This window comes from Anabrus simplex, chromosome 13 (assembly GCF_040414725.1).
Source record: "Anabrus simplex isolate iqAnaSimp1 chromosome 13, ASM4041472v1, whole genome shotgun sequence".
Lineage (NCBI taxonomy): Eukaryota > Metazoa > Arthropoda > Insecta > Orthoptera > Tettigoniidae > Anabrus > Anabrus simplex.
The window spans coordinates 31,945,834-31,973,238 of record NC_090277.1 but is presented as its reverse complement, the minus strand read 5'-3'; the positions used below and the strand labels follow the sequence as shown (position 1 = coordinate 31,973,238).

At 39.5% G+C, this 27,405-nt stretch overlaps 1 protein-coding gene across 1 annotated transcript in view; it reads right to left on the bottom strand.

The window, feature by feature from the left end:
• Positions 1 to 27,405, bottom strand: part of LOC136884873 (uncharacterized) — a 92,995-nt gene that overhangs the window by 23,326 nt on the left and 42,264 nt on the right. The window contains exon 3 of the mRNA XM_068230025.1: positions 2,024 to 2,119. Coding sequence (XP_068086126.1) covers positions 2,024 to 2,119 — 96 coding nt within the window. The remainder of the gene's footprint in view (positions 1 to 2,023; positions 2,120 to 27,405) is intronic.

The following is a 27,405-nucleotide window of genomic DNA, read 5'->3' as shown; positions in this document are numbered from 1 at the left end:
CAGGACTTGTTCAGTTTGTTTTTTGAGGGAGGTGTAGACAGTAAGAACAGTAGGGGTAGACCAAGATATGACTATGACAAGCAGATCAGAGCAGATGTAGGATGTAATAGTTATCTAGAAATGAAAGGGATACCACAGGATAGGGTCACATGAAAGGCAGCAACAAATCAGTCATTGGACTGATGACTAAAACAATAACTAGTGAGAAATTGTGCCCTGGTTAACAGAGACTGCAATTCCTTTCCAAGAAGACATGCTGAGAACCTGGTTATATTCATTAATCAAGATGAACAAGCCAGTCCAAAGCAATTATACAATAAACTGTATTTAAGCTAAACAAGCTCATACCGTATTACACCTTTCTCCATATCACCCAGAAATAAATCCCATTAAGCTGATATGGGTAAGTGTCAAGAATGGCATTTAGGAATATAATGAGATGTTCAGAATTGAAGAATTACAATGATTTAATGTAAACAAATTGCTTCTATTAATAAAAAAGGACTGTAAGAAAAATTTATTAGCACTAAATAAATTTGAAAATCAGTAATTTCAAGTGAAGGTAAACCATGGTAAACCAAAACATGGGAAGTGAAATGGACAGAAATCATGTCAGTGATGGGAGCAATACTGAAACTGCAAGAGAAAGTGATACTAAAATAACAGACCCTGCCAGTGGAAGTGAAATGAACAATGATACAGAATATGTTGAAACAGTGGCAGGAGCAGTCTCTAAGAGACTATTCCTAGCAATAGTGACAGTGAATGATCCATAGTCTTCTACCAAGTCATTAACATACTTAGTTATGTGTATTGTGCATTCATATGTGTAATTATTGGAAGGATTTGGGAAATTTTCTTAGCAGGAATACTACAATTTACAATAAGATTGTATGTTTCATATGGCATGCCTTGTACAATATCCTCACATATACCCTCCCATGTATGCTCGAACCTAGTCCTTGTCACCTTCCACTGTCCTGCACTTGAAAGAGTGTTCTCTACAATTTGCACAAGCCGTACACAAAGATTGTGACTTCATCCTCAAAACAACAAAAGCAATGTAAAAAAGAAACCTACACCACCTGAAATCTTTCTGATGTACAGCATACAGGCGGACAGGTTTAAAAAAATGGTATATCTAGGGAGTAACATAGGACCATTCCGCTAATATCAAACACTGTATAGAGAAAGCAGAGTCCATCTTCATTAGCATGTGGCAACAACTATCTTGAAATGATCTCAGAATGAAGCTCATAAAGAGAGAAACTAAGTGCTGTGTCCTATCCACCTTACTAAATACTGTACAGTTCTATAAATTTTATTACCCACAGAAAAGAGAATCCAAACTTCCAAGACGTAGTTAGTAATGGCAAATTGTCTAATTCCTGAGGGTTATTTTCATGTCGCAACAACAGAGATAGGTCTTATGCCAACCAAAGTATAGGAAAGGGCTAGGAGTAGAAAGGAAGCAGCCATGGCCTTAATAAAGGAACAGCCCCAGCATGTTACTCATATGAAAATGGGAAACTACAAAAACCATCTTCAGGGCTGCTGACAGTGGGATGCCCCACACAATGAGCTGTTGACCTCAGCTTGGCAAGACAAACTCAAGAAGCTGAAATACGTGTATCACATTATGAGGACTTCTAAACAGGACAGTCTGTTACAAGTATTATTTTGAGGAAAAAGTTTAGGCAAAGGAGGATTTATAAGAAGATGGACATCTTGGATCAATATTTTGAAGAAATCAGATAGAGTGATGAAACCAGCAACCAGAAGCCATGCAGTGGAGGGACTTTGAACAATAATAGGTGCTATATATTACCTAGCATATAATTTTGAACTATATGAAGAAAATATGAAAATCATTTCAAAATATTGGAAATCTCACTAGGCCTATACATCTTTCCCAGGAACTTCAAAATGTCTGCCTTAAAATGAGGAGTTGCTCAGTGAAGTCTACTCAGCAGTTTGTTACAATTTCCACTATCAGAAAAATGCCATTAAAATATTAGATTACCTCAAATGTGTTCACCTGTGTCTCTCTTGCCTCTGCCAACTCTGATTTCGGTTCTTCTTTCAAATGCATTTCTTCTGATATAATATTGTAGTTGTCCTGTGGAAAAGTTAATATATTAGGCAAATTTTTCAGACACATCTTGAAATGTAGTTATATATGAGTGGGATTAACAATTCATCATTTGCTAGTCAATGAGACAGTTTCAGTTTCAAATCTTCATTACATTTGTCAGATAATTTCTATGTCGAGTGTTCATAAAAGCATGACAACTAAGAGACTTTTAGGAGTGAAGGAATGTCCCGTTTGAATGCTCAGAGATATTCTTGAAGAGTAGAACAATTATATAATATAAAACCTTCTAAAATTACACCAAATGATCAGAAAATATACAGACATGAATACAAATAATCTGCTCATTATAAACAAACCAATTCTGAAATATTTAGAAGTTGACAATTTATCACTGTAATCATTCACATTTTGTACTGGCAAATACAACTCAGCAGGAAATATGTATGTTCCATATTCTCTCCTGTATATGAAGTGCTCAGCCTGAAGGCAGGGAGGATCCGCAACAGCTCTACCATCAGCTGCCATAGATAGCTGGGTGTCACCGATGAGGCAAACTAAGGAAATGAAGAGTAAGATAGTTTTCCATTGCTTTCATCTTCCAGGCAGACAGTGCTGTTACACACCAGTCCCTCATGTTCAATGAACTGTACACATAGATCACCTATATGAACATCAATATCACACCTTTTCCTATAGGATCTGGCTGTATTAGGAATGGTGTTACACATACAGCTCATATCTCAGTCACTTTCTTATCGTAAGAGTAACGGATGGGACTGAGACCCAAAATACAAGTGACAAACTTGTTCTGGGCCTATCCAGAAGACAACAGGCATTGAGCACACAGTATCTCATCAAAGATGGATTAGGGAAGGCCACCTCAAATGAAATCTGGAAAGGAAGTCATCAAGGACATAAGCTCTAAACAACATGAACCATACAAACAATTATTCCTATAGGTTATCTACAATATCACACAGGGCCTGTATGCCTGACATCAGTGCTGCTTGTGAAGGTATGAGTACATATGGCCAGCTGACAGGGATATGCTTAATGTTGCACTGACACAGATAAGTCTTTTGGCAATGATGCGATGGATAAGGCCTAGGAGTGGAAAGGAAGTGACCATGGCCTTAATTAAGGTACAGCCAGAGCATTTGCCTGGCATGAAAACAGGAAGCCACGGAAAACCATCTTCAGGGCTTCCACACTGGGTTCGACCCACTATTTTCTGAATACAAGCTCACAGATATGTGACCCCAACTACATGGCCACTTGCTCAATACAGATATATTGTGCATTGTGACTGGACTTGACATGTATTGAGAAGGAAAAGGACAGATTGTTGTCACAAGAATGCCAGCCCTATGTTCAGCATATGGCTGCAAAGATTAGTGTATATCAGGATACATTTTGTTTTAACAGTTACTGAATTATAACTGATGCTGCTTTAGTAATTCCTGTTGGAAATTTAACCCATTTTAATGTGTAAACAGAGGAAGCACTGTCAGACACAGTTATTATTTATTTGATCATGTTTCTGATTTCCTTTTTAAAGAACTCAACAATGGCTCTGCACACTTTGATGATCAGTACATGTATCAAATGACCAGAGGCTATTACTGCCAAGCATGGATCTTAGCATTTCATTTTCCCTCACATTTGCAAACAAAGGAAATAGCATGCTCACTGCCAATAAAACATAACCAAAAAACCCACCAGAGGCAACTTGTTAAAATTAATGTATATAAAGCAGGGACTACTAACCAGTTTTAAATGATATTTTCCTAACTATTTTCTGCTAATATTTATTATGAAAGTTAAAACTGTATTGATCTGGATGACATTATTTTAAAATTGTTTTAATTTTACCTTTTAAATCACCAAACCTATGACCAAAACTACAGCTTTTGTCTCCTCCCTAAGAAATAAATGCAGCAATTGGTGCAGGCTACCAGGAAAATAAAATGGCTGACATCATGGCAAAGCATACGAAGAGGAACAGGAGGAAAGTCTTCCATCAGCAAGAAATCACTGAAGGTCTTCACAAGAAACATAATGATTTGGGTCTCAATGTACCAGGTAGCTATTTCCAAGAGGTGATCCTACACTTTGTCAGGCTTCAGGCCAACCATACATCAATATCCCCAGTATCCCTATTGTTACCTCAGGAAATTTTCACACCACCACATCTTCAAAATCCTTGTCAGTGGGCAACATCTATTGATGGCAGTCCAGGTTTTACAGAGCAGAGTTTTGAGAAGAAATTTTAAAAAAAGTTAGGGCTATTTCACAATCAATCCTCAGATCTTAGATGCTTAATGAAACAGCTGTTAAGAAGGACTTGGTGCAGGGCAATAAACAGCTTTGTGTCTATGTTAACTTAGGTCAGGGATATTTAGACACTGGTGAGTATGATGTGGCCAAGGAAGCATTAGAATTTATGGTGGCATAACTGAATAGGACCTCAAAAATACCAGTGAATGGAGAGACTGTACAAAAAAATCATTTAGTCATCAGTTATGAAGGGATTGGGACTAATAGTCTTAAGAATGAAGTTTGTTGGGCTGAACTCCCTGTGTCCTTTTCCTCACCCAGCAGAATTTGAGCAAAAGACATTAACTTACCTTGATGCTGCTCACAATAAAAAATTTGCTATGAATTCCCTAGCAGAAAAGCAGGTTCTCGTAGATGGTAGTGCTCCAGACCAAGAAAATATTACTGAGGTGAAATACCTGGAAGAACTTCGCATTATTACAGGAAGTGAAAGGCCTGCACACTGGTTATAGATTAAGGAGAAAGAATTTAGATTGGGTGAGGCAAAGATATATGTTTTCCCATTGCATAAAACTTCAGTAATTCTGTCGCTAATACCCTTAAATTTTGCAGAGATCTGGGTGATGAAATGATTTCTGATTGTGAAAGTACCACTAAGCTGGGTGATGAAATGATTTATGATTATGAAAGTACCACTAAGTTGCAATCTTCCTAAATCTTGCATTTGATTTAATAAATTCATGCCATCCTATGGGTGAGTGAACCAAGGCTGCAAACAGATATTCCAACAAGGCCAAAATATTATTATCTTAACAATATTATGCTAATTCATAGTTCATCCCTAACTCTAAGAAAATAACTGCAATGAATGGTATCATTTCTAAATTGCTAAATGTGCAAGGTTTTACAGAAACATATGTCTGGGGAGAGGATTCTAAACTTAAAAAACCTCCTCATATGGAGGTTAAGCCAGGATCATCTGGAATTATTATTTTCATGTGTGAGGTATAGAGAAGGAAATAAAATGCTGCTCAATTCAAAGCCGCACACAGGAAGTGTCTGATTGGTCATCTTGTAGTTCTAATATATTTGTTTGAAAGGTACAGTTTTACTGAACCATGATCTTGTGCAGATAATTCATAAAGAAATTGATTTTATGAGACTTGAACAAGGTTATATCACCAATTATGAAGTCCTTTCTTTATATAGTGAATACGCTGATTATATTGCAAGCAGTGTGGTAAAATGTACTACTAATTCAATTAAATATCTGCAGTATTTGTGTCTTTCACAGTGTTATATAATACCAGCTTCATATCCGTATTGACAGTACTTCTAAAACTTAAATACTTCCTCCTCTTCAATACAAAATTCCAGGTAACTTCACTGATTCCTTGAGGCCATGCTGCCAGCAGGGGAAAACACGGACACGGAACTTATGCAATTCTCTTCTTGTACTGAATATGAGGAATTAATAGAGTCTTAGACATTCCTATTTTCTTATAGGTGACAGCTCAAAAAACAGTTGTTGTTGTTATTATTATTATTATTATTATTATTATTGTTATATATAATTCGCTGGGGCCATCAAGGACCACGTTAAGTCTTGTTGCATTTGACACTGAACTTCGCCTTCTTTAAAGCACAAATTTCCCTCATTCTTTGTGAGTGGGCCTGCTTACACTCCTCTGCCCAAGCGGCACCGTGTCTTCTCTTCGGTTGCTTGTCTCGGTTTAGCCCGTTCGTCAATATTTTCTTGCGGAAGAGATCTCTGTTAAGGGCGTCTTCAGCTGAGATATGTAGCATTTGCAGGTCTTCTTTGGTATTTCTAAACCAGGGAATTGTGGTTTCGGGGTTTGAATCAAAAAGGTGAAAGATACCTTTAGTTAACTTTCTTCCATCCATTCTTTTCAGATGACCGTAAAATCGTGCCCGTCTTTATCTGATTGTGTCGGTAATTTTCTCTATTTTGCTGTAGACTTCCTCGTTGAATCTCTTTTGATAGATTCCATTTCTGTACTTTGATCCCAAGATTCCTCTCACAATTTTGCGTTCTTTTTTCTCCAGTTCTTCAAGGAGTCCTTTGTTGGCATTTAGAGACAGGGTTTCAGCTGCATATAGAACTACTGGCTTCAGAACTGTTTCATAGTGACGTATCTTGGTGTTTTGGGAAAGGCATTTTTTGTTGTAGATTGTGCGGGATGTTTGGTAGGCTATTTCCAGTTTGCTTACTCGCTGCTGAAGTGCTCCTTTGTTTTCTCAAACGATATCTGCAAACCAGATTGTTCGGCAATTTCTTTTAAAATTTCAACTTGAGCTCTAGCGGTTTCTATGTCGTTTGAGAGAACAGCAATATCATCGGCAAATGCTAAGCAGTCTGTTGCGATCCCCTTGGATTTGGTTCCTATTCTCAATGGACTGTAGTTGGTATCCTGTAATCTCACCCGCCAGGTTCTGATGATCTTTTCAAGAACACAGTTGAAGAGTATTGGGGATAGCCCATCACCTTGTCGGACTCCTGTTTTGATGTCAAACGAATGCGAGAGACATCCGTGGAACTTCACCTTGGATTTTGTATTGGTCAGGGCGGCTCTAATTATTGCCAGCTGTTTCAAATCAACTCCAATTTCATTCAAGATGTTTAGGAGGACTTCCCAGTCAATGGAGTCGTACGCTTTCTTAAAGTCCACAAAGACAGACACATACTGCTTGGACCTTAGTGTACAATATCTGATGATCGTTTTGAGATTTTGGATTTGTTCGGCTGTTGAGCGACCTTTTCTGAACCCTCCTTGGCATTCACCTATTTGATGTTCGACTTGTGCTTCCAAACGCTCCAGGATGGCAAGTGATAGAATTTTGTGTCACGGGTAGCAAAGATATTCCTCTGTAGTTGTTGATGTTCTTCATGCTGCCTTTTTTGTGTAATGGATGGATCAAAGCTATTTTCCAATCTTCGGGTAGGGTCTCCTTGTTCCAAATTTCTTCTATTTGCTTTTGCAAGATATCAAGTGATTCCTTTGGGGCATATTTCCATAGTTCTGCTACTTCTGAGTCTTCTCCCGGCACTTTGCTATTTTTGAGACGGGGAATGTGGCGCTTGATTTCAGCTCTGTCGGGTGGTCTGTGATCTGGGTACCTGAGTAAGGGTTCCTTGGTCTCAATGGGGCTTTGTGGTTTAGAGCAATTAAGTAAATTCTTGAAGTAGTCTGCCAGAATGCTGCAATTTTCTTCATTTGACATTGCCAGTGTGCCATCCTTTTGCTCAAAGCATAGAGACGGTGGTTTATAGCCAGTGAGTTTGCGTTTGAAGGCTCTGTAGTACTCTCTGCTTTCATTCTTCCTAAAGTTTTTTTCTACCTTTTCAATGAGAGATTTTTCGTATTTACGTTTCTCAGTTCTGAACACCCTAGCTGCTTGGGCACGTTGGGTTTTGTACATTTCCCAATCATTTTCTGATTTCGTAGAGTAGTACTGTTTCCATGCATTGGGTCTTTCTTGGAGGACTGATTCGCAGGTACCATTCCACCAGGCATGCTTTTTGCTTCTCTTGATTTCTGCAACGTCTTTGGCGGCCTCAACAAGGAGACTTTTGGCACTGTTAAAGTCACAGTCATTTGGTCTAGCCTTCTCCTGGAACTCCTCGACCCTTTGCCGAAGTTTATCATTGTCGAAGCGTATGATCTGTTTGGTTGTCTTCCTTATTATTATTATTATTATTATTATTATTATTATTATTATTATTATTATTATTATGGATGGCTAAATTAAGATGAGAAGGATTTTTGCTTGAAAAATTTTGCTTGATGCTCTTTCTAATAGCAAGACATTTCAATAATTGGGCTAACTGATGATAAATCACCACCAGGGATGTGATCTCAAAGTGAACAAAAACTGAAATCACATAGCATTTTTGTATATCATGTAATAAAGGCAATGAACAGATGATTGTATATAAGAATGCATTTAGTATTTTGTACTGCATAAATAATAGAGGAATCTTCTGGATAACTTCAGGCCATGCTGCCAACAGGAGCAAACACGGACACTGCGCTAATGCAATTGTTATCTATGAGAACATTAAGAAATGTCCTGTTAAAGGAATACACAAACACATACATCTTATTATAGACTGTTATTCCTTTCGTGTTCAGTCTGCAAGCCTCTGTGAGTTTATTTATCACCACAACAAACCCTATTTGCAACTAGTTCTATACTTTTTATTTTATATCATAAGAAATTGCATCTAATCACCATCGCCCTTGTCTCCCTGCACTCCTCTTACCCCCTATGACTGACTCCATCATTCTGCTAGGTAACCTATCCTGCTCCATTCACATTGCATGACCCCAATCACGGATTCGCTTCATGCATACAGCTGTATCGATTGAGTTCAATCCTAATTTAGCCTTTCTCTTATCATATCAATTACCTTCCTGCTGTTTGTTAAAATCAATTTCTTGCGGAATTATCCTTACTAGATCATGGTTCAATAAAACAGTACCTTTCAAAAAAACCTGTTTTGTTCCTACCTGTTTTTACCAGCAATCATTCTCACTACATTCATGTCTCTTACTTCTAACTTGTGAATAAGATGTCCTGCATCAACCCAGCTTTCACTCCTGTAAAGTAAAGTTGGTCTGCAAACACACAAATGTGAAGATAGCTTTGTCTGAGAGCAGACTTCTTTTTTATAGAATAATCTTGATTGCAACAGTGAGCTCAGTGCATTAGCTTGATTCATGTTTACTTACTATATTACCAGCCTGCGAGTACACACATCCTAAATATTTGAAATTGTCTACCTGTTCCAACTTTGTATCTGCAATCTGACACAATTCTCTTGGATCTCTTACCTACTGACATCAATTTAGTCTTAGAAACACTAATTTTCCTACCATACTCAAGGCACCTATTTTCAAGTTCCAAGAGAGTAGACAGCAGGATTTTGGCAAAATCTGCCATTAAGATATAGTTGTCAGCATATGCCAGATTGCTTACAAATTTTAATCTTACTGAATCCCTCCCTGCCACTTCTTACCTTTTAGCAGACGATCCATGTAAACTACGAACAACGAAGATTTAAAAATCTGAAACTGATAGCCCCTTTGTGGTCTGAATCCACACCACTTTTCATCCAACTTCCTATCTACCACCAATGTCACCCTCCCTTCCAAGACACCAGTGAATACCTTGCCCAGTACACTCATCATTGAGATACTTCAATAATTGTTGCTATCCTTCCTCTTTGCTTGTTTACAGGTAGGTGCAAGTTAGAGCTTTCATCCAATCTGAAGGTACCTTATTAATACCCCATGGCAATCTTACCTTATGCACCCACTTCAACCCTTCCTTCACACTGTACTTCATCATTTCTGGTCCAATTTCATCTATTTCTGCTGCATGATGACAATGGAGTTTTTTTATCATCCTTTCCACTTCCTTAAGAGTAAGTTCACCAATATCATTGTCCTCTTGAGACAAGAGTTCAGAAACAATAGGGCTTACAAATAATAATGCTGTACTGCAAGAATGGGCTACAGATGGTATTGTTGATGAGAGATATCATGAAGGGGCTAGAGGTAAAGGCTACATTCTACCAAATTGGGGTGTATTTAAGGACAGTGCAAATTAGACCCATATTTGATGCATCCAGTACAAGGAAGAGGGAGTTGTCACTGAATGACTGTATCAACAAACTCCGAACTTAATCAAACTTATTCCCTCTGTTCTGTTCAGGCTTAGACAGAGGCCAGAGGGTGTGATCTCGGACATAAGGAAGGCATTCCTACAAGTGTCAGTAAAGAGGGTTGATCGATTTCTGTGGTGGGAAGATCATACTCATACGAGCTACAAGGAATTTCGTCATCACCGAGTGGATGGGAAACTAGCATTCTTTTTTCAGACACAAAAAAACTCAGTCTCTCCACTACTGGGGCTGCTAGGTCTTGTAACGAAAAATTTCAATATACATTATGAGCCTGTAATGCTATTGGCTTTAAGTCGCACTGACACAGATAGGTCTTATGGGAATGATGGGGCAGGAAAGGGCTAGGACTGGGAAGGAAGCGGCCATGGCCTTAATCAAGTTACAGCCCCGGCATTTGCCTGGTGCGAAAATGGGAAACCACGGAAAAACATCTTCAGGGCTACCGACAGTGGGGTTCGAACCCACTATCTCCCGAATACTGGATACTGGCCACACTTAAGCGACTGCAGCTATCGTGCTCAGTGAGCCTGTAATGAGACGAGGTATTCTACGTGTCAGAGTGTCTTTTTCCCCAATGGTTTCTCCTGTCCTGAGACTCTGATGCTGAAGGTTCTGTTGCAAGACAGTTGGGAACAGAGAATAAGTTGGGACACAGAGGTACTACAAGACACAAAAGATATCTTCATAAAGTGCAACAAACAATGCCTATATCGAGATGATTTATCATGGCTGACTGTAAGGAAGCCTCATTAACTTCAGTAAATATGCTTATGCTGCAATTGTACTGTTAGGAAGCAAGCATCCCGATGAAATCAGTCTGCAGGTAATATTCACAAAACGGACGGTAGCACCATTTAAGAGAAACCATCTAGAATTACCTTCCTGCTGTATTGGTGCTTGAATGTTAACCACTGTAAAAGACAGTCTCAAGCTTTTTGGTGTGCAATGCTATTTTTGGACACTGCATTGATATGGATAAAGAAGAGTGTCTTTGTACGATTCAGAGTGAAAGAAATATTGACTCTCTCCCATTTACGAGGAAGACATAATCCAGCTGATTTGCCATGACGAGGTTGCAACGTGGATGAGTTTCAGGGGAATCCAAGTGTTGAGGAGGTTACATAGTTAAATCCCACAACTACTACCGTAACGGTCAGCCCAAAATACGAACTAGCAGTTACACTACTGCCCCAGTTCGTGAGTAACAAGTGGAAGCACAATCAGACACTATACACTCCACACAAACAACAAGAGAGCAGGAAAAACTTACCTTAACAAGTGGAGAAGTGTCACAACAAACCATGGATAATTAAATAAACCACTGTACTGAATACCAGAGCACATTAAATGAGTGAAAGAAAGAACAACAAAATTTTCTTAAGAAGGTTAAAATAATTTAATCTTGATACCCAATGTAGAACAACTTCATAGGAAAAAAACATACTGTCCATTGAAGAGAAAAAGAAACAATAATATAAGGTAATTAATGACATGATAAGATAAAATAAAAGGAAAAGCAGGAATAAAATTAAAATTAAAATTTAATTTCTGATACTGTGGAGAAAACGCACATGGTCCTTAAACCTACCCAACAGGTGGAGTTCCTTTGAAGTACATTTAGAGGGGATACAGCTTATCTCTCAAAAGTCCACACTAATAATACTTTCCATAATTCCCCAAATTAGATGAAATGTAATACCCCTTCATACAACACGTATCCAGATCACTTAGGATATATACATCATATATATATATATATATAAATTTCTACAGAGGACACCCGAAAACATGAACAGCTACCGCCCTTTTAATTTTTGAACCAAGAGTTAAGATTACGGCAATTTCAAAAGTCTTAAACACACCAAAGTTCTACAAGAGCGCATGTTTTCCAAAATATCACTCCAGTCTTCGAAGACAAGGTTCAATTCAAATGAAGAAGAAACTTACAGTTGCAGCATCAGGCTTGTAGAAAAAACAAAGCGTCAGTTGCTCCATACTCATGTAATGATAATATCATCAAATATTACATTTACTGCAGAAAAGGAGGACGGTCTTCAAATAAAATAAATAAATCCTTTAAGGATGGCAGAATGCCATTGCACTAATATATTATGTCGGATCCATAATGTGTGCTAAGGCCAGAAGGCGGAGAGAGTAAGTAACATGTCCTTCCTCCACCATGGTCAAGCAATTCTCACTCTTAATAGCCGGCCATACACGGAAAGGAATTCTGACAGGCGAGGTCTCTTGTGACGCATACCGACAGGCTAGGGCTGCTCGTTAGTGAGCAAGGTCAGTTTGAGGCGTTATCCGCTACAGACCAGATCTGTTGTCAGCACCTCAACGGAAAGACCTCGCCTCACAGATCAAGCCTTCTGTAAGGAAAGCATGGAGTGGACAAAGGCACTGGCTAGGGAAATTTATTGAAATGTACAAAGAGCGGCTGTGTCTCTGACAATTAAAACATGAGGTGTCGCAATCAAGCGTTCTTCAGTATCCACCTTTCCTCCTTCAGCTTAGAAGCTACAATATCCACAGTAAATAAGCTTTCAACTAGACTGTTCTCCAGTAAGAGCTACGCAAAATAAGTCATTTTTTACTAGTGGCTTACGCCGCACCGACACAGATAGGTCTTATAACGACGATGGGATAGGAAAGGCGTAGGAGTTCAAAGGAAGTGGTCGTGGCCTTAATTAAGGTACAGTCCCAGTATTTGCCTGGTGAGAAAATGGGAAACCACGGAAAACCATATTCAAGGCTGCCGACAGTGGGATTCGAACCCACTATCTCTCGGATGCAAGCTCACAGCCGCGTGCCACTGACCGCACGGCTAACTCGCCCGGTACATCCTTACCTAACATCATATCATAATCGCTGTGGTCCATTCGCAAGTAATTCTTGTAATCGTCCCATTCATTTTCTTTCATGTGTTGTATCAGGCTCATGTGACTAAAGCTGTCTCGCTCTCCTATCCATGATTTCATCCACTTCGATCGATTTCTTTGTTTGCATGATTTAACATATAGCAAAATGCACATTCCAACAGCCGCAACAGCATTTTTTCCCCCTCTGGACACCGTCTGCTTCGATGTCCATCGCACAGTTCTAAGTACGGCAGACCCGACCGGCAAGGATTTCAAACTAGTTTGAAAGGCCAGCGGATGAGGCTTGGCCTGCTGAGAACAATGGGATCATTCCATTAACGAGAGGGTCTGGAATGTTGACAGATTATGTTGCACAACACGACAGGTTTGGTGTCACAGTTGATGGCGAGCAGCGGGCCGGGTCTCTGAAGGTCACGCCTGGCAGGCGGTCTCTCGGATCTGGCCCCAAAGGCGAGGCCTGCCAAAGAATCTGTCCGTGTATGGCCAGCTAATGGCAGGTTGCTCCCGCTGGAAGAGAGCAGATCATCATGATGGCGAGGAGCTCCCTGATTGGTTGGAAGCGAGGTCACGTTTTGACCACACCATAGCAGATGGCAGCACATAGTAGAATAAGAGTTAAGTATCGAGAGCAAGTCCCAGGGAATAAATTAATTGCTTAAGAAATGTGATGACCTTAAAAATAGGAGAAGAGCCAAGTTGAGAATGAAGATGTGACACAGTTTTCTACAGCGAATATGCCAGAACTAAACCGTTCCTTGGGAAGGGAGTTTTAAATCCGTAATACTGTCTCAGGTCCTGCCCTGTTAAACCTGGGAGAAGAAAAGTGACCTTGCGGTGAAGGTGCAGTGCAAGAAGAGGAAATCAATCGTGAAAGAAATAAGGAAACTGTGACTTATGCAGCCTCGTCTGGGGCGGACATATTCTGAGGCATGGCCCTCCTTGTGTTCAGGCGGCTAGGACTATGCAACCCGCCGGTGGTCCATAACCCGTTAGAGGAGAGATCCTCACTTGGACTATGAGTAAGTAGGCCAGCATCCTGCTTCAGGAATTTACCGAGCTTAGAACATTTTAAGCAAGCCTCGGACCTATGGGAGTAACGGAGTCCCACTTCCATTTGACAGGCGAGGGACTCCTTGGAAACAACTTGGCGAGCGAAATGGAATTCGATGGGGAGCTATCAATATAAATGGGGCTTATGGAAGAAAAAAGTAGAACTGGCTGAGTGAGCAAAGAGGATGCATCTAAATGTATGAAGAGTAAGTGATATTCGGGTAAGGGAAGATAACGAGGAAGAGATAGTGTACTTGACGGGTGTTAGAAAGGCAAGGGCAGAGTCTGGGGTAGGGCTCTTTATCAGGAATACCATTGCACGCAACATAGTTTCTGTTAGCCACATAAATGAGCGAATGATGTTGGTAGATTTGGGAGTTGGAGGAATTACGATGAGAACTGTCACAGTGTATTCACCAGGTGAGGATGCAGATGAGGACGAAGTTGATAAGTTTTACGAAGCATTGTGTGACATCGTGGTCAGGGTCAACAGCAAGGAGAGAATAGTGCTAATGGTAGATTTCAGTGCGTGAGTTGGAAATAGAACTGAAGGATGCAAAAGGGTAACTTGTAAATGTGCGGAAGATATGAAAGCTGGACTTCTGTGCCAGTATGGGTTTAGCAGTTATGAATACATTCTTCACGCATAAGGCTATTCACCACTACACATCGGAGGCTAGGGGTACCAGATCCATAATAGACTATATCTTAACCAACTTCGAATTCAGGAAATCTGTTAGGAATGTATGAGTTCTGAGGGGATATTTCGATGATACAGACCACTATCTGATCTGTAGTGAACTAAGTATCCCTAGGCCTAGGGTAGAGAAAGTGAAATCTATCTGCAAATGAATAAGGGTAGAAAATCTCCAGGACAAGGAAATTAGACAGAAGTACATGGATATGATCAGCGAGAAGATTCGAACAGTAGACAGTAAGCAGGTTCAGGATATAGAAAGAGAATGGGTAGCATACAGGGATGCTGTAGTAGAAACAGCAAGGGAATGCCTAGGAGCAACTGTGTGTTAAGATGGGAAAAGGCGAACATTTTGGTGGAATGATGAAGTGAGAGCAGCTTGTAAATGTAAAAAGAAGGCTTTTCAGAAATGGCTCCAAACAAGGGCCGCGGCAGACAGGGATTTGTAGGTAGATGAACAAAACAGAGCAAAACAAATAGTTGCTGAATCCAAAAAGAAGTCATGGAAAGATTTTGGTGATAATCTGGAAAGGCTACATCAAGCAGCAGGGAAACCTTTCTGGACAGATATAAAGAATCTTAGAAAGGGAGGGAAAGAGGAAATGGACAGTGTTTTCAATAACTCAGGTAAACTCGTAATGGATCCCCGGGAATCACTGGAGTGGTGGAAGGAATATTTTGAACATTTTCTCAACGTAGAAGGAAATCTTCCTGCTGGTGTTGTGAACAGCCAAGCTCATGGGGAGGAGGAAAATGATGTTCATGAATTTACGCTTGAGGAAGTGGAAAGGATGGTAAATAAAGTCCATTGTCATAAAGCAGCGGGGATAGATGAATTAGACCTGAAATGGTGAAGTATATTGGGAAGGTAGGGATGAAATGGCTTCATAGAGTAGTAAGATTAGCATGGAGTGTTGGTAAGGTACCTTCAGATTGGACAAAAGCAGTAATTGCACCTATCTATAGACAAGGGAACCGGAAGGATTGCAACAACTATCGAAGTATCTCATTGATTAGTATACCAGGCAAAGTATTCATTGGCATCTTGGAAGGGAGGGTGCGATCAGTGGTTGAGAGGAAATTGGATGAAAACCAGTGTGGTTTCAGACCACAGAGAGGCTGTCAGGATCAGATTTCCAGAATGCGCCAGGCAATTGAAAAATGCTACGAGAGGAATAGGCAGTTGTGTTTATGTTTCGCAGATCTAGAGAAAGCATACCACAGGGTACCGGGGGAAAAGATATTCGCCATACTGTGGGACTACGGAATTAAAGGTAGATTATTAAAATCAATCAAAGGCATATATGTTGACAATTAGGCTTCAGTGAGAATTGATGGTAGAATGAGTTCTCGGTTCAGGGTACTTACAGGGGTTAGACAAGGCTGTAATCCTTCACCTTTGCTGTTCGTAGTTTACATGGATCATCTGCTGAAAGGTATAAAATGGCAGGGAGGGATTCAGTTAGGTGGAAATGTAGTAAGCAGTCTGGCCTTTGCTGACGACTTGGTTAATGGCAGATTGTGCTGAAAACTGCAGTCTAATATCTTCGAACTTGAAAATAGGTGCAACGAGTATGGTATGAAAATTAGCCTTTCGAAGACTAAATTGATGTCAGTAGGTAAGAAATTCAACAAAATTGAATGTCAGATTGATGCTACAAAGCTAGAACAGGTCGATAATTTCATGTATTTAGGTTGTGTGTTCTCCCAGGATGGTAATATAGTACGTGAGATTGAATCAAGTTGTCGTAAAGCTAATACAGTGAGCTCGCATTTGCGATCAACAGTATTCTGTAAGAAGGAAATCAGCTCCCAGATGAAACTATCTTTATATCGGTCTGTATTCAGACCAACTTTGCTTTACGGGAGCAAATGCTGGGTGGACTCAGGATATCCTATTAATAAGTTAGAAGTAAAAGACATGAAAGTAGTGAGAATGATTGCTGGTACAAATAGGTGGGAACAACGGCAGGTGAGTCATTGGAATGATGAGATAAAGGCTAATTTAGGAATGAATTCAATGGATTAAGCTGTACGCATAAACCGACTTCGGTGGTGGGGTCATGTGAGGTGAATGGAGGAGGATAGGTTACTTAGGAGAATAATGGACTCTGTAATGTAGGGTAAGAGAAGTAGAGGGAGACCAAGACGATGATGGTTAGACTCAGTTTCGAACGATTTAAAGATAAGAGGTATAGAACTAAATGAGGCCACAGCACTAGTTGCAAACAGAGGATTTTGGCGACGTTTAGTAAATTCACAGAGGCTTGCAGACTGAATGCTGAAAGACATACCAGCCTTTAATGATAATGTATGTATGTATGTATGTATGTATTGTACCAGGAAGGCCTAGGTCCTGGTCCATATTAATTGAAAGAAATGTTATTTCCAGCATTAAAGATCCGACCGACGTACGAACATCCATGTAAAGAATGTTCCAGTATGTGCCAGACCCTACGAGTGCACTAGGCGGAGTCAAGTGACGTCACCTGTCGCTCGAAGCTCACCTCCCCGAGAGATATTTCTCGAAAGAATTTTTCTTTTAACAGCTTTTTAACGCCTTAACCAATTTCAACGGGACAAACGCTGAATTATAGCGGACGTCATAAAAGTTAATCCCTGTAAATTTCAACTTAATTCATCAAATGGTTGTTGAGTTATGATAATTTAAAGTCTCAACGAAAATTACGTAATCCTGGTCACATGGCCGAGAGAGCTGCCACCCCTCCCTGCGCTGGTATCTATATATGTCAAGGCCAGACAAGCAGCAAACCAGTACGAGGACAAGCTGACAGCTGTGTGAGTGAGACAGCGGAGAGACCGGCCCGCGTACAGTATGTTCGCGCAGTCACGGTAGAAGTACTTTCCGTTGTATTTCCGGAACGCGAAATTATATCGCCGATAGAATTATTAAAGGACGTCGCACTGCAGTTAGTACATCGCATCGCGATTACAATATAATCCTAAAGACATTTAAGAATGTAACACGAGTGAAATTATTAAAGTACAAGTATTAACTTTTTTCACAGAACATGTCATTACGTGTGGACTTAGGTAATTTCAAATAACATTGAACTTCTACAGAACCTAACATTTAGAATTATCAGAACTCATTTCTCCTCGAGTATCGAACTATATTTCTTCATTCACGTCACATCAATATAAGACTCACAGTAGTAATTTGAGTGAAAAAGTAAGAACTTTTCTGAGTTAATATAACATTATAATAACAGGATTAGCAGAAAATAATCCCTAATAACTTAATGACTGTATTCAAAGACTGTGCTTATCGACTTGCTTTTTTTTCAAGTGTGAACTGTGTGTTTATGAACGTTTCAATAACGACTGTAAATAGTATTTCGTACAGGAAGGACTGTGATTCTTCATACGCCATAAATAGTGTTCAACAGTGTCAGTGATAACTACTCACACTAAGTGAATTTTCGTGTGCGAAAATCACCCGAACAAGCTACAATTCTACCTGATCCAGTTCCAGCCGTCATCACCTCATCGGGAACGTCAACATCGCCGATCCTGATTCTACATGGAACATTCCAGCGGTCCATCCTTCGACATTTTGTAGCAACAGTTCTTGTCATAAGTGAGTAACAAACTGACTAAACTTTTTCATTTATTTTGAACAGTGAAAACTTCAGTGTCGCGTGTGAACAATTCGTATAATTTCTCAGAAGTGATTAATTTAATTTCAGTTTCATTTCTCGTAGAAAGACTGTAGGCTTTTCAAGTGTGCTATATATCAAAGTTGACGAACTGAGAACTGAAACTTTTAATAATTTCTCATATCCATTTACAATTATAAAAGTGTGCTTAGGTTTAAAAAGACTTTAGGTGGAAATTCTCACATATGAAAGACTTTGAAACCAATGATATCTATGCCATTTTTTTTCAAGAAGACTATTTTCGACATTTAATTTCAATGCAAATTTTGAGTCAGTAATCATACCGCAGGGTGAAGAATTAATAAATTGTTTAAAAAAAATTATTTACCATCTATTATTCGCTCTGCGAGACTATCCTTCTCTGTATCGGCTCCAAAACCAAGTTCCACTCCCTGACGTCCTACTCATGCCCTTTGCCCACAACTTTTCCTGGTACACAGAGGATAGTATAATAATAGATGGCGCCGCAACTTCAAGGGCACGATTTTGGAGCCGTACTATAATAATAGATGACGTCGCAAATTCAAAGGCTCGATTTGAAGCCGTGCTATAATAATAAATGATGCACTTGTAATAATCGCAACATTCAGGGTTCGATTCAAGTCATTATATTTTGAGCACAGGATTCGACTGCAGAGAACTTGTTGTATTTGACTTATTCGAATATTCCGGAAATATGGATAACTTATTTGCAGCAATCGAAGCTCTCAGGCTTAGCATTAATGATCAGAATGCTAAGATTGATAAGTCTAATAATCAGATAACACAAATGCAGGCTCAAATGAACACGCAAATAGATCGAATTAATACGCAAATGGTAGAGTCTAATAACCAAATGCAGGCTCAAATAAACACACAAATAACCGCACTACAGTCACAAATAGTTGACTCTAATTCTCAACTACAGGCACAAAATACTCAACTACAGACGCAGAATACTCAACTTCAAGCGCAGTTAACTGAGTCGAATAGTCAGGTTGAAGACTTAACTTCTAAAATTGACAGGACCTTGGACACTAAGTTTGCTTAAGCGGATAAAGTCATTAACAAAAGACTCACTGAATCTAGTGCCCTTATCGAGCAACGATTCCGTGAAGCTGGAACTCGCCTCGAAAAGAAACTTACTGATTCTAGTGCACAAGTCGAAGCCACATTGAAAAATATGCGGGATCAGTTTGTTGAAAACTTAGAGTCTATTAAGGAAGAAATAAAGACAGAGGTCGTCAAGTCTTTAGACAAAGATCTTAGAAATGTTCTTCCTTCCGTTCAAGCATTTTCCACTGAACTTAAAGATTTACGGACTGAATTCCAAGAATCCCATGGTAACATCTCACAAACCCAAGCAAAGCTAGCTCAGGTACAGGAAACCTTGCGAGATGCATTAAAGAGCGACGTGGGTAAATTACGAAGCGAGATAGGATTAATTAAGAGCACACAAGGAGAACTCGACAAGCGTATTACAGGACAGCTAGACAGTACGCATACCCAGATAGCTGCTTTCTGTAAAGACGTACAAGTCATTAAAACTGACTTGAGAAATGAAATAAAAAATTTTGACACTTCAATTAATTCTAAAATTAAAAACTTATCTGAAGAAATGAACCAAATTAAACTTAAAGAACATACAACTGACGTCACAATTCCTGGTTCGTCGAGGGAAGTACACAGCACCACAACCCTTATTAAAGTACCAGATGACAAACCAGTCAAATTTTCAGGACGTGATGAGTACACTGCTCGAGAATTTTTGTTAAATGTCGATGATTACCTGGAGGAGAATAGGGTAGATGACGATAGGAAACTTAGAGTAGTATCCAAACTTCTAGAAGGACGAGCCTTATCATGGTTCATAGCTTTTAAGAGCAACTTTAAAAACTATGACGACTTTAAAAAGGCACTTCTTAAACGCTTTTGGGATTCAGAAAGACAGCACCTTGTCAAGATGCAACTCTACTCTAGTAAATACAATACTTCAGTCAATACTTCCCGATATTCAGATTACTGTCTAATGCAATTAAAGAAGCTCCAGTTTTTAGATCCACCTTTGCCAGATATTGAACTTATTCAGATCTTGACACTTCAATATCCGCCTCATGTTCAAGAGATACTAGTCGCTGCCAACATTAAAACATTGGAGCATTTTGACGCTACTTTGCGTAGGTTAGATACGGCTAATACCCAATCTAGTCCGAAAACTAACAGGAGTCGAGAAATAAATACGAACTCTGCAGAAATAAAACCGCCGGAGAGAGAGGAACCCAGGACACGTGAAGAAGGCAGATTAAGCCCTACCAACCCAACCAGATTCCGGAATTTTAGACGTCAGAGGAATCAGGATAGACACCCTTACCAACCTAGGAATTCATGGAGACAGCGCGAAAGCACTCCTGAAGGAAATCGTGAGGCCAGACGACGAGAACTTGAAAGTAGATGGAAGGACACACGGGAATACATCAGGGAGAGAAACCGTAATCCTGATGAGCCTGGAGCTACATCCCTGGAATACCAACGTCAATTCGGACCAAGAGAACAAAGATCACCTGATCCTGAACTAACAGGCGCTATAAAAAAAACGCCGATCTCGCAATAGGGAGATTGACTACAGAACACGATGAGGACGAAATGTCAAATTATTGTACTGCTGTTATCAATTACTGGCATATTGACGATTCCGAATTACTATTCGAAGACACACAAACACCAAGGCCAATTATTACACGCTCATTACCTGTCATAACAGTATGCACAGGCAACCTACAGGTGATTACGCTCATCGATTCTGGAGCGCAAGCTTCTTTAATTTCTGATAAGCTTGTAGACTCGCTTAAAGATCAGAACAATGTTTTATTATTACCTGCAGCTCAAATTAAAGTAAGAGGGATAGTTCCTGATAAGATTGTTAAGTGTAAATCCCAGGCATTTTTAGAGTTTGAAATTAACAGTCAGATATTCGAACACATATTTTTGGTAGTATCACGTCTTAACTTCAACTTAATACTTGGATCAGATTTTATGATCAAATACAAAGGAACCATTGACTATGATGCCAACCTCGTAAGATTCAAGAATAATTCCGTAGGACTACAGCTGGTAGGACGAAGTGACCTGGAAGTTCAAGAAAATGGAGCCCGTTTCGAAGGAGCCGGTGGTGACATTATTAAGCCCGCTGTAAGTGAGGTTGCGCCAGCCGTAGCGGAAAGTAGAAAGGGTGACCAAAGTGAGGACGATGCAGAGTCCATATTTAATGAGAACTCCATTATAGGTCCGGACTATATAATGTCAATAGCCAGTGTGGTTGAAGACCCGGAAATTAAATTAAAATTGGAGGCTAAAAATGACGTTCTACAGAAATTTGCATGTGTATTCGATGACAAGCCTGGAGAGATAGCTGACTATGAATATCATCTTGATGTAAATGACTTGTCTCCTTATCAGAAGAAACCATATCCCGTACCCGAGAAATATCTAGAAGAAGTTCGTAACTTAATTCATAAAATGACAGATGATGGGATAATTTCGCCTTGCGTAACTAAGTACTTGAATCCATTGGCCATAGTACGTAAGCCTAACGGCAGTATTAGAATTTGCCTCGACGCAAGGGTCCTAAATGACCGACTGACCTTAGAATATGACCGTCCTCCATTACTTAAGGATATTATCAGAAGATTCCACGGCATGAATTTCTTTAGTTGCCTTGACGGAACTTCTTCATACTATCATATAAAATTGGATGCTGAAAGTAGGCTATTCACAGGCTTCTTATTTGAAAATAGGACCTATGTTTTTAACAAAATGCCCTTTGGAATTAAGAACTCGGGAGCTGTTTTGATCAGAGCCTTGGAAAAACACTTATCAGATGATGTAAAGGACATAACTACGATTTATGTTGACGACATTTTGATTGTCTCGAGAACTTTCGAAGAGCATGTGAGAGATGTCAATCTGGTCCTGCAGGAATTGGAGAAGAAGAATTTCAAGATAAATGTCCAGAAAAGTCAACTTTTCCAAACATCAGTATTATTCTTAGGACATGTAATTAGTGGTGATGGAATTCAACCCAACCCTGCAAAGATTAAGAGTATCATTGACTTTCCTAGACCTCAGCGCATTAGAAATGTGAGACAGTTCCTAGGACTTTGTCAGTTCTTTTCTCAACACTGTCCAGACTACACTGAGACGGTAGCTCCTCTTCAGCAACTACTACTTAAGAATAATAGATGGAAGTGGACTGAAGAATGTGAACGAGCTTTCCTTGCCACCAAGGACATGTTGAAAAACTCTGTTAAACTAGTTTATCCGGATTTTTCTCTTCCATTCTTCATAGAGTGTGATGCCAGCTCTGTAGGAATAGGCGCAGTGCTGTATCAAACTAGACCTGAAAATCCCGATTACAGACTTTTCATCTCGTTTCTAAGTAGAAAACTACGACCTCACGAAAAGTCTTATACCATAACTGAACTCGAAGCTTTGGCTGCTGTTTTTTCTCTCCAGTATTGGAAGAAAATCATCTACGGCTATCCCATTACGATTTACACAGACCACAAAGCTCTGACATTCATACTGTCATCTGACATGACAAATGAGAGAGTTTCCCGATGGGCTCTTTTTATTCAACAGTTTGACCTCACAGTAATACATAGGCCTGGCCGGAAGAATGCATTAGCAGATGCCCTCAGCCGTAACCCTGCTGAAGTTATTGAAGTTCACGAGGTTAACATCATGACTGACGATGACGAAGAATGTCTTCGCAAACTTCGTTACCTTGCCCAGATGCAACGAAGAGACACCAATTGTAGGGAATTAATTCGATTTTTATCAGGTTCGATTCCCGCCGATGATGATGAATTCCCACGTCTCCAACGACTTTCTTCAAACTTCTGTTTACGGGATGGGTTTCTTATGAAATACATTGACTTAGCCAAGACGCAATGCAGGATTTATGCACCTGTTAAAATCAGGAAGGCTATCATATGGCATTGTCACTCAATTTCAGGTCATGCTGGTACGGATAAAGTTCTCAATCTTATTAAGGAAAGGTTTACATGGGAATACCTTAGGCGAGACATTAGGAGAATTTTACGGTCCTGTGATTTATGCCAGCGGATCAAGCCGAATAATTATCTCCTCAAGGAATTTCCCAAACCGCTGATCCCGGAAAAGCCCGGAGAAATAATGGCAATCGATCTGTACGGCCCTTTGCCAAAGGCGACCAGGGGGAACAGACATGTCATTGTAGTTGTGGATGTCTTTTCCAAATATACTATGTTATTGCCTATCCAGAAAGCTAACGCCGGTAACATCTTAAGGAGGCTGAAAAGGAACATCATCCCTGAGATGGGAAAGCCTGAATACCTACTAACGGATCACGGAACGCAATTCACTTCCGTAGAATTCCAACAGGCTTTGGAAGAACTCAACATTCGACATATCATGAATTCTATTAGGCATCCGGAAGCTAACCCTGCTGAAAGAATAATGAGAGAACTTGCTAAATTCTGTCGAATTTATTGTAGTGAACATCACTGGAAGTGGATCGAGGTCTTACCAGTAATGCAAAAAATTATGAACTCCATTGTGCATGAATCTACTAATGACATTCCTCTCAGCCTACATCACGGGTCAAAACCAGAGCGACCTTGGGACAGAATTTTACCAGCCCTACCAAATGCTATTGTGCCGCAGCAAGTCAAGATCAACGACGCGCTGACCAGGTTAAGACATGCAGCCGCCATCAGAGAACGACGCCAGCGTAATAGGAAGTTCAGAAGACCATTGAATCCTGGAGACCTTATTTTAATACGGAGACCAGCTACTTCCAACCCTGAGAGAAGGATTTACGCTAAGTTCTGTCCACTATTCGTAGGTCCTTACCGTATCCGCACTGTATTGAGGGGCTTATGAAATTGTACGATTGGACGGCACTTTTGAAGGTATTTATAACTCAGCCAATTTAAAACAATATGTACCACAGGAAGAGTAAAGCCTGGAAAAGAAAATCCTGCGTATTTTCTTTTCGTCCAACCAAGGGGAAGATGTACCAGGAAGGCCTAGGTCCTGGTCCATATTAATTGAAAGAAATGTTATTTCCAGCATTAAAGATCCGACCGACGTACGAACATCCATGTAAAGAATGTTCCAATATGTGCCAGACCCTACGAGTGCGCTAGGCGGAGTCAAGTGACGTCACCTGTCGCTCGAAGCTCACCTCCCCGAGAGATATTTCTCGAAAGAATTTTTCTTTTAACAGCTTTTTAACGCCTTAACCAATTTCAACGGGACAAACGCTGAATTATAGCGGACGTCATAAAAGTTAATCCCTGTAAATTTCAACTTAATTCATCAAATGGTTGTTGAGTTATGATAATTTAAAGTCTCAACGAAAATTACGTAATCCTGGTCACATGGCCGAGAGAGCTGCCACCCCTCCCTGCGCTGGTATCTATATATGTCAAGGCCAGACAAGCAGCAAACCAGTACGAGGACAAGCTGACAGCTGTGTGAGTGAGACAGCGGAGAGACCGGCCCGCGTACAGTATGTTCGCGCAGTCACGGTAGAAGTACTTTCCGTTGTATTTCCGGAACGCGAAATTATATCGCCGATAGAATTATTAAAGGACGTCGCACTGCAGTTAGTACATCGCATCGCGATTACAATATAATCCTAAAGACATTTAAGAATGTAACACGAGTGAAATTATTAAAGTACAAGTATTAACTTTTTTCACAGAACATGTCATTACGTGTGGACTTAGGTAATTTCAAATAACATTGAACTTCTACAGAACCTAACATTTAGAATTATCAGAACTCATTTCTCCTCGAGTATCGAACTATATTTCTTCATTCACGTCACATCAATATAAGACTCACAGTAGTAATTTGAGTGAAAAAGTAAGAACTTTTCTGAGTTAATATAACATTATAATAACAGGATTAGCAGAAAATAATCCCTAATAACTTAATGACTGTATTCAAAGACTGTGCTTATCGACTTGCTTTTTTTTCAAGTGTGAACTGTGTGTTTATGAACGTTTCAATAACGACTGTAAATAGTATTTCGTACAGGAAGGACTGTGATTCTTCATACGCCATAAATAGTGTTCAACAGTGTCAGTGATAACTACTCACACTAAGTGAATTTTCGTGTGCGAAAATCACCCGAACAAGCTACAATTCTACCTGATCCAGTTCCAGCCGTCATCACCTCATCGGGAACGTCAACATCGCCGATCCTGATTCTACATGGAACATTCCAGCGGTCCATCCTTCGACATTTTGTAGCAACAGTTCTTGTCATAAGTGAGTAACAAACTGACTAAACTTTTTCATTTATTTTGAACAGTGAAAACTTCAGTGTCGCGTGTGAACAATTCGTATAATTTCTCAGAAGTGATTAATTTAATTTCAGTTTCATTTCTCGTAGAAAGACTGTAGGCTTTTCAAGTGTGCTATATATCAAAGTTGACGAACTGAGAACTGAAACTTTTAATAATTTCTCATATCCATTTACAATTATAAAAGTGTGCTTAGGTTTAAAAAGACTTTAGGTGGAAATTCTCACATATGAAAGACTTTGAAACCAATGATATCTATGCCATTTTTTTTTCAAGAAGACTATTTTCGACATTTAATTTCAATGCAAATTTTGAGTCAGTAATCATACCGCAGGGTGAAGAATTAATAAATTGTTTAAAAAAAATTATTTACCATCTATTATTCGCTCTGCGAGACTATCCTTCTCTGTATCGGCTCCAAAACCAAGTTCCACTCCCTGACGTCCTACTCATGCCCTTTGCCCACAACTTTTCCTGGTACAGTATGTATGTATGTATGTATGTATGTATGTATGTATGTTGTGACGAGAATTTACGATACCCTCATTTGTAGGACATATGTATTTGTGTGTGGAGACCTTATCTGCAGTTCTCGGTCATTGTTTGAATTGCCGTTAATTTATGTGCCTGAACTATGCCTATTTAAAATGCATATTTTGTCATTATTACATCAATAACTTTGATTTTCCTCATAGGTTCAGTAATCAAATCTTTGACTTCAGCATGCGCAATCTCTCTTCAACTGAGTGTTGCACGGCTTGACTGGCCTGCACGCCAGTCTGTCCCCGGCAGATCGCCATGATGGAAGGGTTTGGAGGAGTTGTGTACAAAATGCGATTGAAAGTTGTTGGAGAGGAGTCTGATAAACCAGGCTAATAGCCTCGTTAATTAAGGCATTTGCCTTAGTTGAGCGCAATAATGTTGTAGTGTGTTTCATATTTACAGTTCTTTAATATTAGTATGACCGAACTATCTGAAGGAGGGTTCTTCATTGCAAAATGGGCTAGAGCGTAATCTACTGGATTACCGTATATTAAACTGGACACCCAAGGATGTAAGTACAAGTATCTTCTTAATTGTTTCAAAACTGTTCTGCTTCCAGATTATTTGGAGAAGAAGAATGTGTGTATCAAGCTATCTGTGACATCTATTATATATATAAAAAAGGGTTTTGGCAATGCTGTTAATATTATTTCGTGTCTACTCCACTACTGCAATTGAAATTAGGCCTATAGTTTATGGACATGTCGACTGCCGTTTATTCATTAAATTAAGCTGGAATTTCTTCTTCATCGGACATTTTAATGATATAAATTATGCAACCCGACAAAGACGAAAACAGAAATGATAATAAAAACCCATAACTATCATTCAATGAGCACAAGAAGCAAAACACCATCGAGCAGCAGCAGCATTAACAAAACCAGCGTGGAGGGCACAGAATATAAGGAAAAGGGCTGGATCAAACTACCTACTTGAGGTGTCACCAGGTCAACATTACTAACTACTAAATGAAAGGAGGATAAATGTTTAAATAACTTGAACTTTACTTAAGATTAGGAAAAAATTTAAACAGAATTGATGAATGAAAACTGAAGAACAAATCATAAATTAGTAAATAACCTCTTTGAATTATAGATAAAAATTAATATTTAAAGCAAAATACATTATGAATGC